This window comes from Dipteris shenzhenensis, chromosome 25 (assembly GCF_047967505.1).
Source record: "Dipteris shenzhenensis isolate YYH24624 ecotype China chromosome 25, Dip_SZ_1.0, whole genome shotgun sequence".
Lineage (NCBI taxonomy): Eukaryota > Viridiplantae > Streptophyta > Polypodiopsida > Gleicheniales > Dipteridaceae > Dipteris > Dipteris shenzhenensis.
Genome location: NC_141620.1, coordinates 2,710,728 through 2,724,217, shown reverse-complemented (window position 1 = coordinate 2,724,217; position 13,490 = coordinate 2,710,728). Strand labels below are relative to the sequence as shown.

Genomic DNA, 13,490 nt, shown 5'->3' with positions numbered 1-13,490 from the left:
GAGCCCAGTGCCACTCCAACCAGTCATCGTGCACAACCGGACCGAAGTCAGTTGTTCGCATAGTATGAGGATCACCAAATGCAAGCATTCCTAAGCCGTCAACTACGCCTCCAGCAAACGGATCCTCAGGACAAGGGCATCACGCCCCACTATCGGGCACCAAGTGGCTATAGCCACATGACAATAGAACAGCTCTCTCATGCCGACCAGATGGAGCAGAATCTATTTGAAGCAATAGCACAGCCCCCACAGATAGACAATTCTCTAGAGGAGGCAAGAATAGGCCTCACAACTCTCAGCAACCCTGCTCCAAGCATAGCTCTACGCATGCGATAGCCACACCCTGATGGTTGCCGCCCTAGCCATAGGGCAAACGGCTTTAGATAGAGTAGAGGAGTACCAAGCAAAAGCTGAGGAACTAGAGCTGGCAGTCACAAGGCTCAAGGATGAGCTCTCCTCTAATGAATCCTCGGTCCAAGCGCTCATGGACCAGGCCAACAAAGCAGAGTCCAGCCTCAAAATGACATTAAAGCAAAAGGCGCAAGCGGAGACACAACGCACACAGACTCAAGAGAATGACGAATGCCAAATCCAAACATTGCAGGATCTCTTGGTGCAGGGACGGGCACTGACGATATCCCTGTAGGAGCAAAACGAGTGGAAGCACACCCCCGGCCACCCAAAAGACTCAGGGTTGGAAGACTGTGAGTAACAAGAATTTTGGATGTACATGGAGCTCTCTGCACAATTAGCCACATACACACTTGCAGCACACACTATCCCCTAGACACTCCAAATGCACTTTGATGCACTCCATGCACAAAATATTATTTTCCACCTAGATCTCACATCCCCACTCCCTAGTAACGCCCTCCAAACCATCCTCCGCCGCAATTTTGATTGCTACCATCCCATTCTCTCCATGTCCTATTATTCATTAGATGTTTAGCCATCTAGCCTCTCTCGTCTTTGCCCCTCTGACCACCAAACTCTCACCACCCATCCCATTTTGCTCAATTTCCAAGCATGGTGCCGCATCATCGCGGAGTCCACAAGTTATCCTGTGGACGATGATGTGATGCAATTAGCAAAGCCTGAGGAGCTCAGCCCATGGGTCTGCACCCCTCCTAGTGTGCAAGTTGACATTAATTGGATGCAGACCTATGGCCAAGCCTCCGCAATACAATCCCAAGGGCATCTTGTGGCTTACTAGTCCACCACCTACAATCCCCTCGGCATTATAATCCTCTTTATCCATGTGCTACAAGCTCTCTAAGACTCACTTGAGTCCTTGGTGAGCAATTTTGAAACAATACATGTAGCATATCCCAAGGAAGTAGCCGAGGAGGAAGGCCAAGAAGCCATCTCAATATTTAATTCTACTACCCCACCTACTGAAATACCACAACCACCTCCTTTAGATCCCGCCCTTCCCACCCAGTGGCCACCCAACCTCCCCCGCACCCCCTCCCTCGCACCAATATGCCTGAATATTCTTCCAACGCCTCTAACACCACCACCTCACAGCATGGGACCTCCTCATCCATCTCATCTACTGCTCCAGTCGACCTCCTTGAAGAGGCCCTCAACATGCTGCTCAAGGCAACCAATTTTGTATAAACACCCATCAATACAATGCCCATAGGCCCAGCGAAGGAGGAACCCATGCTAATTGAAGATGATGAGGTTCTTCAAGCTCCTCCCTCCTCCTAGCCCAAAAATGTACAATGGCATCCCAACCTACAACCATTTCAAGAACTGCCAAATAGTGCACTCATGCACCATTGGAAGAAGCAACTCGAACGCTCCCACCTCCACCTCTACGAAATCTTGGAGGTGCACCCCCTCGCGCAATTCATCATTCAGTCCTTCAATGACTAGCAATGCGCCCATCCACAGTGCACAAGAGGAGGTTACCACCTTGCCCCCAATGCTCCAGTTCCACTGATAGATGCCGACACCAGTCTACAGCCTCGCTAGCACCTCCCATTCCTCAAAGTGTATCAATTTTTGCGGTACTACTGCAATGCCCACATTGATAGCCGGATGCACCCCCTGTACATGCCAATGGAATGACGATGGACTTGGGTGGAATTCTGCCAGCTCCAGCAACAACGGGACCCTAAGATGTTGTACAATTTTCCTAAGTACAACTTTCCAAAGGAGATGACATAGGAGGGATTTGCTTCCGCCTTCAATCATTCAATGACATGTACGGCTCAGTACCTGATCCAATCATCGTAGCACCGATCCACTTCAACTGCCTCCTCCTCTTACTCCTCCACAACCTCCTCGCCCATAGCCGCCCCATCAACGACTGCCTCCACAATCTGACCAATTAGATTGTCTTCAACCCCGACATCGGTCCCACACAGTTTCAAGACCTCTGCCTCTACCTCTGCTTCCACAATCTCCATGGCCACCACATCTGCATGTATGAGGATATGCATGCCACCCACTTTTGGAAGTTCCACTCGTATCTAACTTGGCTCACTCCACGCCAGTTGGACCGCTACATAGTCCTCCAAACAATCCTCTCCACACACCTCCTCCAACACGGTTGACTGCTCAGTAGGAAGGGGGGCATGTTAATATCCACGGAGTACAGTTGCCGAATGCAAGGTAACTAGTGATTAGAGGTGATTAGGATTCATGACTTATTTCAACGGTCACAGCCATGGAAGGATTACAGTACAAGCTCAGGGATTTTGAGCCCCAAATACCCCCAATGGTCAAGGTTGTAGATTCTCGCTGCAAATTGCCACAAAATGTGGTTAGTGCGGTTAATTACCTCACGGGGGTTAAGCCGCAAGTAGCCCAAGATCGGCCTATCACTCTAGGTTTTGAGCCTCACACAGGCGGTTTGAGCCCCAAATAGCTTAGGGCTTGGAGGCGCGAGGCTAACACAAGCCCTATTTGGGACCCAGTTAGAAGCACCTCCTAATCCCAAGCACTCTTATATGGTTAACACAAGTGTTATTTCCGACAGTAGGGAGAGATAGAAAGGATGGCAAATATGCCTTGGCACCCTACGGGCCCAAGAGCCTTTTAAATGTAAAGAAAGGGAGGGTGCCAAAAGGAAAAGGGTTGGCCCTCCCTTCAAAAGGTGACATGTATAAAAGGCCAAATGGTTGACTTTGGTCTTCATTGTTGTATGCACAAGTTTGGAATACAAGCTCCCTCCTCTTCAAGGGTGTCTTTGGGTGTTATCTTGTCTCCTTCATAGTGCCTTTGTGTTTGCCACTCCATCCCCCTTCACTCTCTCTTCCCCTTCTCCTTCTCCTTCTCCTTCTCCTTCCCGTCTCCCCTCTCTTCTTCGCTCTCCCCTTTTCCCTCTTTCTCCCGTGGAAACACACTGCAACAAATCGGAAGCCGCTTGTGTGACACAAGTGGACGGCTCGTGCTTGCATTTCTCCTACAAGGAAGTAGCTTGGAGTGGAGGCCCCAATGGCATTCCTTCAACATCCTCACAACACCTGAGTCACCATCGAGACCACACAAATGCTCACATGTATCTAGGCATTTTCCACCCTCTCCAACCTCAAGCTGTAGCTCCTCTTCCTTGGTTGCTTTATGCATGCACATGCATTTTGAAATGTCCAACAGTGTAGGCATCTAACCGACGGGGTCGCTCAATAGAGCATTCTTGGTTCACAAAATGATATGATTGGCCTTGCACATGTACCACTTGAGTGATTTCTTCATGGAATTCCTACCAAATATGCATCAAATTTTTGTATGTTATTAAATTATGCAAGCCACTGCTTGAAGTCAATTGTGTAGTGTTTGGAACAATGGCCAGGTGGGTGGAAAAATGCATAAGGGTGATGCGGATAATGCTTTTTCTCATGTCTGAAATGCTCACAAAATGAACAATCTAGACAATTTTTTGATTGGTGATATTTGATGCATTGCAACGATACGCTCATGGCATCGTTGCAAAAAAAGAAGAAGAGAAAACTATCTGAAAGCGCGGGATCACAGATGTTGTACTCAAAACGGTCAAAGTTAGAATGGTCGTGGACTAGAATGGTCAAACTAGTAAAAAATTGGAATGGACTAGTTGAACTAGTCAAACATGCTAGAAATTGGTAGTTGGAATGAACCACAGGTAGGATTCAAAACGACTTTCATCAATTTAGGTCAAAGGATCCATGTCAAAATGCCACGTGGAAAAATCGTAAAGGGCCTAAGAACCTTAGCTTAATGCACCATTTGCAAATTCTGTATGTCACTTGAGTGCTTCATTTGAATCAAGAAGAGGGAGTGTAAAAGCTAGCCAGATCTCTCCAAGAGATAATAAGCAGGATGATTCCTAATCGAAATGTTAGTCGGAGATGCCTAATGGTTGGAGGATGGGCTGGACTTGCAGAGCGATCAAAGGCTCTCTATCGTTCAAGTATATCTCCACTATGTTGTGCTTGGCTATCCTAGCAATGGCGATCCCACAAGGAGAATTGTAGTAATCATCTACTACACTTGGTACGCATGCTTCAAGAGCTGAATGATGCACTGCTTTAGAGAGGTGATGGTAAGTTCCCTTCAACCCACCGTGCGTGCGCTCATTTGTTGTTAGTAGGAGAAAGGTCTAGTACCTTTGCTAGGCACAATGTCAATTTGCAGCTTCAATCAAGCCTCAATAGTCCTTCACGCTCTATTTTTTTTTTAAAAGAAGGTAATGGCATCTCTAAAAGTGGTAGAGTCGTCACGAAAGGGAGGGGTTTGAAAACTTGTGGTCGCCAAAGTCTTGGCAGAAGTCCTCAACAATAGAGATGTATCCAAAGAAGGAGAGAGAGAGAGAGAGAGGAGAAACTTGCAATTGTAAAGAATATGTGACCTAAAGGAATCCAATATGGAGGCATCTACTCTCATCCAATGTAGATCTCTTTCAACCAAAAAGCTGGGCATATAGTACAAGTGGGTTGCCCTAATAAATGCCAAGAGACAGGTGGGTTCCCACTTCTTTAGCAATGACCCCAACTATCAAGTCTTCACATTTGCCACTTCAATATTAGATAATTCATATACAGGCATCATTATCAACACCTTGGGAGGTCATTATGAACATCCTCTTACTAATGCTTGTGTTTTTGTCCTCACCACCTTTTTGTCATAAGCTTCTTGGCTTTCCTACCTACCCTTTACTAGATTTTAGGATCTTCTAGCCCTAATAAAATCTCAAAGGATCTTATATGGACCTAATAGCTCATTTTGGGTCTATTGACCCTTTCATATCTCTGTGCAATTTATAAGGCTAGCATTTGGCTAGTTCATCTTGATGCTTAAGTGGGCATCATCATCGAGCATTAGCTAGGACTTCGTAGTTTGTTAGAGAATCTCATATAGGTGTCCCTTAGTATTTGGCTAAAACTTGGCTTAGTAGCCATCTTAGGATTTATAGCTGTTATGTGAGTATGATAGCTTCATCAAGGGTGCAGGATACCTAGAGTACACATACATTCAAATAAAGAGCCCGATAATCATGTCTTCATCATGGGGGAAATAATGTTATCTTAATCCACGCTAGAAGTGCTAAACGATATTTTGGGACCATGAGATGCTTTTGTTTTCTAATATTAGTCCATGATGGGTGATGGTTATGCCATCCACTAGTTAGACTTTGGAAACTTACTGATGGAGAGCTTGATACATAATGCAACAAACATCCACAGTGTACACTTGTTAGATGTACAAGCCTTAAAGAGGATTTTTGAACTCTTATTTCTATTTGGACCTTTCTCAGATCTCATTAATAGTTTTTTTTTTTAATGTACTTTCGTGAGCTGAATTTTATGTGTATTTTTAATGCTTTAAAGAGGATGATAGATTTAAAAGGGCACTTTCTTTGCATGATGTTCATATCCACAAAGCTTGCTAATTGCTAATTGGGTATATTAACTACCTATGTTAAGACTAGCATTAGGTCAAGGTAAGAACTTGATGTTGAACTTTATTGATAACTGTCTTCGAGTTGGTCTTTATTTTGCTCATATGCAAAATTGGTAGACTATCTCGGAAGTTGATGATGGTGTTACTGTTGATTTCTATTTTACTGTACTATCCATTAGCAATATCCCTTTTTTTGTACCTAAATTTAGGTTTTCGATAGCCTCAAATCCCATAGTAATTGTAGTTACGTTTATCACATATCGGATCGACACGTTAGCCCTGATTCTAGCAAAGCTATTCAATGACGTTGTTTGCCTTGGCTTCCCTTGCACTTGGACACTTAACACCATCACCCCCATCCACAAGGCAGGGGATCCCATGGACCCGACTAACTACAGGACTATCATGATTGGACATGTGATGTCCAAGATCTATGCAGTTGTACTGGATGCGTCGGTCAGCCTGTTCTCAGAGATGACAGGGCTCAGAGCAGAGGGTCAGGTTGGTTTTAGGCGAGACCATGGGACTATCGATCACATACTCACACTCAGGAGTGTCATCGAGGAGGCCATATCGCGGAAGGAGAGGGTATATTGCTGCTTTGTGGATTTCCGCAAAGCCTTTGACATAGTACCTCAAGCTCATCTCATCACACGCCTACAGACACTGGGATTTGACCAGGAGATCATCTGGGCAATCATGGAACTTTATGAGAGAGTCTCAAGCCGAGTTCAGATAGGCACAGGTTGGACAAATGAGATCTTGAGTACCATAGGGGTCAAACAGGGTTGTCCCTTATCACTAGGGTTGGCCTCTACATCGATGAGCTCGAGACTTTCATGGGGGCTTCCAGAGGGACCGGTTGCTCACTTGCCAGGATCATCATAAGGATTCTTCTTTATGTAGATGACGTGGCACTCTTGTCGTCCACACCCGAGGGGCTCCAGCGACACCTGGATGCACTGTAGGCTTTTTGTCTATCTCATGATTTGGAGATCAACCTTGGCAAGACCAAGGTCATGATCTTTAACACCTCTCGAGCAATCATGCAATGGAAGCAGTTTACTTTCAGTGGGTCACCAGTTGAGATCGTATCCTCATATACTTACTTGGGGGTCATCTTCTTCGGCCCGATTTTCACGATGAGACCAACGATGTAGGCTAGACTGAGTAGGGGATATGCCTCACTGGCTCAGCTAGAGAGACAGTGCTTCCACTCACACTTTCAGGACCCTTGGACCAAGGCTCTTCTCTTCGATTCCTTGGTTCGACCAGCCGGTATGTATGGCAGCCCTTGTTGGGGACCTGACATGTCAGAGATAGAGTGGACATGGGTGGAGCACCTGCAGATCCTCATGCTCTCACGGATGATCCGGGGGAAACCATCTGTACCACATCACATCATTTAGGCCGAGTTTGGTGCTTCTCCACTCCAGCTAGATGCAGCCTTTTAGACCATCACATATCTACACCGGGTTAGATCATATGGGGACTGCACATCAAGGAGGCAAAGGTTGCCATGGTTAGCTCTCGATTCCTCCATGAGGTTGGGCGCAGCAGAGGGAGACGAGCGATGCTTGTATGCACAAACTCACAAATGGTTTGTGAGAGTAGGGTTTCACATCGATAGGATACCTCCTTTTCAATACAATTTAGATGCCCCTCCAGTACTCCCACCCACCATCCCGATCGGGCCACACACCAACCAGGTGATTCGAGAGGATCTCCTGCAGCTACACATCTTTAGGACCTGGTTGGAGCCGAGGGAGCTTCCAGTGAAGCTGAGTTTCTACAGAGATTACTGTCTTCGTATTTCGGAGGAGGGATTCATCACACCACCGGGGTACACTGAGCTTCATATGCCCCACTCACTACAAATCTCCATCGGACAGTTTCAGGTATCATCACAGCGCCTCTGCATAGAGAGCGGCAGAGTAGAGGGGATCCCTAGGGAGCATCGCATTTGCATATTGTGCGACTGTCAGGAGGTTGAGTCGGAGGAGCATTTTATTTTCAAGTACCCAGTATACTACGAGATCTGAGGTCGCTACCACTGTCTCTTCAGAGACGGCTCCGGGCTCCTTTCCAGATTCCTCGCCTACCCAGATTAGAGATGCCTCACGGCCTTCATTCACGAGGGGGTCCGACACAGAGAGTACTTACTCAGGCGACGGGGCTTGGCCACATCATCACACATCTCTCAGCAGGATCACAGAGTTCTTCCCATCGAGTGACATTGATCGTCCAGTCTCTAGCTGCAGACGTGACAGAGACCCTGACCCGACGATCGCACCATGACACACGAGACATCGAGAGGACACACAGATCACTCTGGGGGACCTCCCGTCATTGTTTAGAAGACCCGGGATACGTCCCACAAGAGTCACGGTGGCTTTGGTCTTGCATCGAGCCTCATCCAAGAGACTGAGACGCACAGCACCCCTCGACGGACGCCAGCGTCCCATCACCGGCTACGCACCGCTCCGCTCCAGTCTTTTCTCTTTTCATTGTCACACCTAGATGTATTTGATTATGTATGATTAGACTTAGGATTCAGCACGGGTGATGATGCTCATTTTAGTAGCTCCACCCAAACTGTGATTTGTATCAGGTTTTCTTTCAGTCTCATAGACCCATCGGTCTTCCGAAGACTCTAATAAAATTTCTTTCTTCTCTCTCTCTCTCTCTCTCTCTCTCTCTCTCTCTCTAACGGCTCTCTATAATGCTTCCCCAAGCCTCCAAATCCTCTCCACATGGCACGTATGGTAGAAATAGTATAGATAGATATAGATAGATGTAAAATTTTACAAATACAAAAATCATTCATTATCGATTGTATGATCCTAGATTTTATCAATCATACATTGATTGTATGATCCTAGAAGAAAATCATAGAGTTTTCATTATGTAGCACATTGGGACCAAATTCTGTAGATGCCACACCCAACACGATGAAATTGTAACATGAACACGTTTAAGGCTACATGTAGAAAGGTCTTCCAAGCCACTCCTTTTGCACCACCAATTCAGTTAAATACTAGGCTACACACCCAATTATAGTAAAATTTTGGCTTTCGGTTCCTAGGGAGGCCCCTCAAACTCCCCCCCCCCGGTTGGTGGTGGAGTGGGCACTGGCCAGCATCCCTTGAATAGTGACTCTCCTGGCAGTCGGCGGCATCCGCACAGCTTGAGCAGCGATAGGGGCGATTTGCAGAGCATGCCTAGCAAGGTGAGTACTGAACCAAGGTCACTATAGGGAATAAGATCAGCCAGTAGGTGAAGCCGAAACTGTATCAGTAAGTAAACAATTCCTAAAGCCCCGATGCTCATGGTAGCCACCATGACAACTCGGAAGTTCCGCCAATCACTCAGTAAAACTGTCATTGCTGCTGCAGAAAAGGTGACAACGATGCAAAACACGCAGAAGATCAAGAGCTGGCTGGCCAGAGAAACTGCATTGCGCATTTTATCCACAACCTTAAAGAGTTGAGCGTGAGTGCTTGTTGGAATTGCTCCTTCAGCTCCCACGATCACAGCGGCTACAGCCGAGAAGAAGCTGACGGTGCTGAACCACCAGAAGACAGCGAGAGCAGTGCGGCCATGCACATCGCTGCTACTACTGTTACCACTCTCCAGCTCACGGGCTGACGGTGGGTGCAGCCAACCTTCATACGCCGCGGCGGCGATCAGCACCGCACCCACCAGAATGGTATTTAAGTAATCCAGGAACCCTTGCCTCTCCTCATACAGTGACTTGCTCACATCCTTTCGCTCCTTCATCCATCTCTGTATTCTGGACCGTTTGCAGCTCTCAGCTAGGGCGAACATATAACTCGCGCTGCCATAACATGAAAAGGGACAACTTCAGACCACACCAGAGGTAATCGACTCGGCTCTTCTATCAAAACCAAAATACAAGTTTGATTTCGCTTACCCTCCAGCTTCGTCTTTCTTGCCTCCAGCTTTGTCTTGCTTGGCGGGCTCCTCATTCATTTCCAATTCGCCCGTCCTGTAGTGGCTCGTTTCAATCGCGCATTCCAAATTGGGGTTGTTATTACTAAATTGAGAATGAGAAAGTAGCTGGTCACTTAAAGACAATACATGTTCAAGGAGAGTTTGATTCCACTTACCGAGTAAGTAAATTTACTTTCTTGATGGCAACAAGCTCGTAGGCTAAGTCCCCAAAATCAAACAGAATGGCTTCCTTTAACCAGCCCACCCACACATCTGGTGCAAACTCGGCAAATTCGCATAGATGTTTCATCAATCTTTCTATGTCCTCCTTACGTGTGCCCCCTTCTCTGCAGTTCCTTAGTAGGTCGTCTTCCCAGGGAAAAGTGTCTTGGTTTTGCTGCTTTTGCAGAGCTTTTTTGATGTCTTCAGCCTTCACATCTGGTAAGAGAGATGATTTCAAGGCTTTAGTAATGCGTTCACCAAAGTCGCTGATCTGAAGCTTTTGATAGCTCGCTTGCACCACTAATCCGCGGGCTATATGCATGTCACGCTTCCTTAGAGCTTGGCACATATCCAAGCACCATGTCATTTCTCTCTTCTTCTTCTCAAAACTAAGCACTTCTGCGAACAAGCTCATTGCCCGTTTTGCCTTCTCTGCCCACAGTGTGGACCGTTTTGTCTCCTCGGGGTCATCAACAAGGCCTTTCACCTCATCACCTGTCTTGTTGCCTCCCAGCAGAGTATTAAGATCATTACCAAACTTCTTGCCTTGCAATGTACTTGTACTTAACTCATCATTGTCCAACCAGGCAGAAGCTCTCGCCCAGTCCTCTGTCGTCAGCCCCTCAGCATCCTTGGAAGCACCCCATGAGATTGACTGCACAATACTCTCCCCACGCCTCAATGCCGCTGCGAAATGTGATGGTGTAAATGCACCGGGACTCCAAAACACCGTAGCGATGAGCCTTGGAGGCTGAAGGTATCGCTCGTGATCCTGGCAGGCGTGATTGACTTCATCCTCACAGTCGAAAAGCCACTCCAAATTTTGAAGCCCATAATCGTGAGCTTTCATGCTGCACTTGATCTCTTCTGCACATCTCTGCTTGGTTAGTTCTTGGATTACCTTTTTGTGTCCTCCGCAAGCGGCCAAATGAAGAGCCGTCATCCCATTGCCATCAGTAACATCAGCTCCGTTTCTTTTATTCAGCAACTCTGAAACTACTCTCGAATGGCCTTGCAGAGCAGCGTAGTGTAATGCCGTCCGCCCTAATGTGTCCTTCTTCTCCACGTCGATCTTTTCGGTGACCAACAACTTCCTCACAACCTCTTCGTGACCTTTATACGCAGCCACATGCAAAGCCGTGAAACCTAGGGCTAGGGGAGAGTAAACTTTGTTGACATCCTCGGGCGCCTTTAGCATCTTTAGTACTGAGTCAAGGCAATCTGTGCTATCGGATTGTGCTGCCGCATACAACGATGCGACCAGCTCTCCTGGCGTCGATTGAACCCGAGTACTGTCTGAGCGTCGTTTGCTTTCGAGCTCCCTAAGCACCTCCGGCTGATCGCAGTGAGCAGCGAGGACCATTAATTTTAAAATGTCACAGTCTTCGATATTGACCGGCTGATAATGAACAAGCTGTAATGCCATGACCTTAGCTCCACGCCGTATTGCCACAGTCATAGATTTTCTCCAAAGCGTAGGATTTTCCCAAAGCGTATGTAGAACGTCATCAAGGACAGTATCCACGTTGGCTGCTGCCGTGAAGACTTGCATGCACAGCGACTCCCACGACACAAATGCTCCGAATTCCAACGAAACCTCGACTGCATTCTTCACTTGGCCATTCCGAGAAAGAAAATTCACACAAAAGTCTAGGACCCTTTCAACCACACGGCGACGTCCCTTCCTGATTGCGACGTACAATGCATTACGATACAGTTGGAGATTTTGCCCCTCAGGCTTAACTATTAGCATGCGGTCGACCAAGACGTCAATTTGGTCCTTTCCAGCAGCTACATCCTCGACTGGGCTTAGCTGGTAAGCTCTAGGTTCCGGTTGATCCTCCATAGGGATGAGAATAAGCCGGACAAAAACGGTGTGCAGGTACCGGGGAAAACTGATGGATTACCGAGATGGATTACCGAGATGCTAAATGCTGTAGACGCTTAATCCGTTTGGCAGATTCTCCTACACAGAAGCAAAAAAGAGGATCTTAAGCAAACACGCACTCGGTCCGCGAGTCCCTTGTTTCTTTCGTTTAATTAGGTGATCTGAACAAAAGTAAAAGTACAAAAATGAGAAAACAGACTCACCCGCTTCCTTGCACTGGAAAATGATTTGATGCTGTCGACAGAGTCCAGAGTTAGGCATGGTAATTTTTCACCTTCGTCATAGAAAAACAGCTTAGCATACATATTTTGAGCAACTTTCTAGTCTCCCTGCTTTATTAATTGTGCAACAGTCTCTCTCACCTCTCTCTGCGCTTCTATTCCGGTTTAAAACTCCAATCTTCATGGATCATGAAGAGATCTATCTCTGCGTCAATAAGTCTTGCATGGCGGTCGTGTTCGTTTAAGCCTCATCAATGCCAACGTCCTAGAACGAGGCTCTATCTAACTAATTGGGCACAAGCCACTCTGCCTTGTTAAAAACGCCTAACAACACAACAAATGACATTCTCGTGTGGAAACTCTTGGTTCTTAGAAATCAAGGGCTTTGTAAGACTTGCACCGATTCGAGTGCTTCTGTAGTTTAACGTGAAGCTTCAACCTTCACGTCTTTGTTTCAAGTAAGAAACCTGGTGGAGTACGAGATTGAGATTTTACATAAATCACCGACGATGAAATGGAATCCTGTCCTTTACAATAGGTGAATACATCCTAAGAGCACTGCTGAAGGTCGGATCCTGGATGTTTATTCGTTTCTCAACTCTAGAAGAAAAAGAAAACGGGAATATCTTTCGGAAATGAGAGGAACGGAACCGGGATCATTAACGCTCCTATGGTTTTCATCAACAATACTGGGGATTAGAGGAGAAATGAAGATTGATAGCGCGTCAGAACGTGTTCGAGTTAACCCATCCATTTTAATTACACGTGGACGACACAAATAACAGCACGCAATGGTAGAGGGATAGAGGGCAGATACGTTCCCAAACAGGGTAATAAAGCGAATTTAGAGGTGAACTATAACCAAAAAATAGGAGCCAGAAACTAGCTAACGCATGTTTCCACATTCCAAGACAACGAAAAATATTGAGGATTGCAGAGGAACAAAACAATGAAGAGGAAGGAAATGTGTTTCACCTGCAAGCATAGAACTGAAGGCTTGGCGATTTCTTCCCCTCATGGTCCTTGAATGCCAACTTTATAAAATGAGATGAGACGTGAGGGAGGATAGTAAAGCATCAAACCGCTCCCCCATTGTCACGCAAAGTTAAAGTGCTTATATTCGGCGCTCGAATGATGAATTTATGTAAAGTTTTGAAAGGACTACTTTAACACATTAAAGACACAAGAATGAAGCCGAACAAAGATGGACGAAGCTTGCTTTGCTATACAGCAACGAATCACCCTTCCCTACGCAAAAGCAAAAGTAGAGTCTTCAATCGCGTAAAGTAAACGAGTCTTGCTTTGCTCCTAAAAAA

General features: G+C 46.4%; 1 protein-coding gene across 1 annotated transcript; it reads right to left on the bottom strand.

The window, feature by feature from the left end:
- Window positions 1-2,273: 2,273 nt before the first annotated feature.
- On the bottom strand, window positions 2,274-13,199 carry LOC147885308 (uncharacterized). The gene is made up of 6 exons (XM_087396991.1): window positions 13,150-13,199; window positions 12,157-12,227; window positions 10,020-12,031; window positions 9,824-9,898; window positions 9,132-9,727; window positions 2,274-2,428 (listed from the first exon to the last, which is right to left on the bottom strand). Exons 3-6 carry the CDS (start codon window positions 11,909-11,911, stop codon window positions 2,274-2,276), a joined length of 2,718 nt encoding a protein of 905 aa, XP_087253117.1. The 5' UTR covers window positions 11,912-12,031; window positions 12,157-12,227; window positions 13,150-13,199.
- Window positions 13,200-13,490: the final 291 nt, after the last annotated feature.

What these genes read in the sequence shown, in the direction of transcription:
- LOC147885308 (XM_087396991.1), bottom strand. Translation starts at nt 11,911, where the DNA reads ATGGAGGATCAACCGGAACCTAGAGCTTACCAGCTAAGCCCAGTCGAG. An exon ending in AAAGTAAATTTACTTACTCG is followed by an intron (nt 9,899 to 10,019) that starts GTAAGTGGAATC and finishes GAGCCACTACAG; the next exon opens with GACGGGCGAATTGGAAATGA. An exon ending in AAGAAAGACGAAGCTGGAGG is followed by an intron (nt 9,728 to 9,823) that starts GTAAGCGAAATC and finishes ATGTTATGGCAG; the next exon opens with CGCGAGTTATATGTTCGCCC.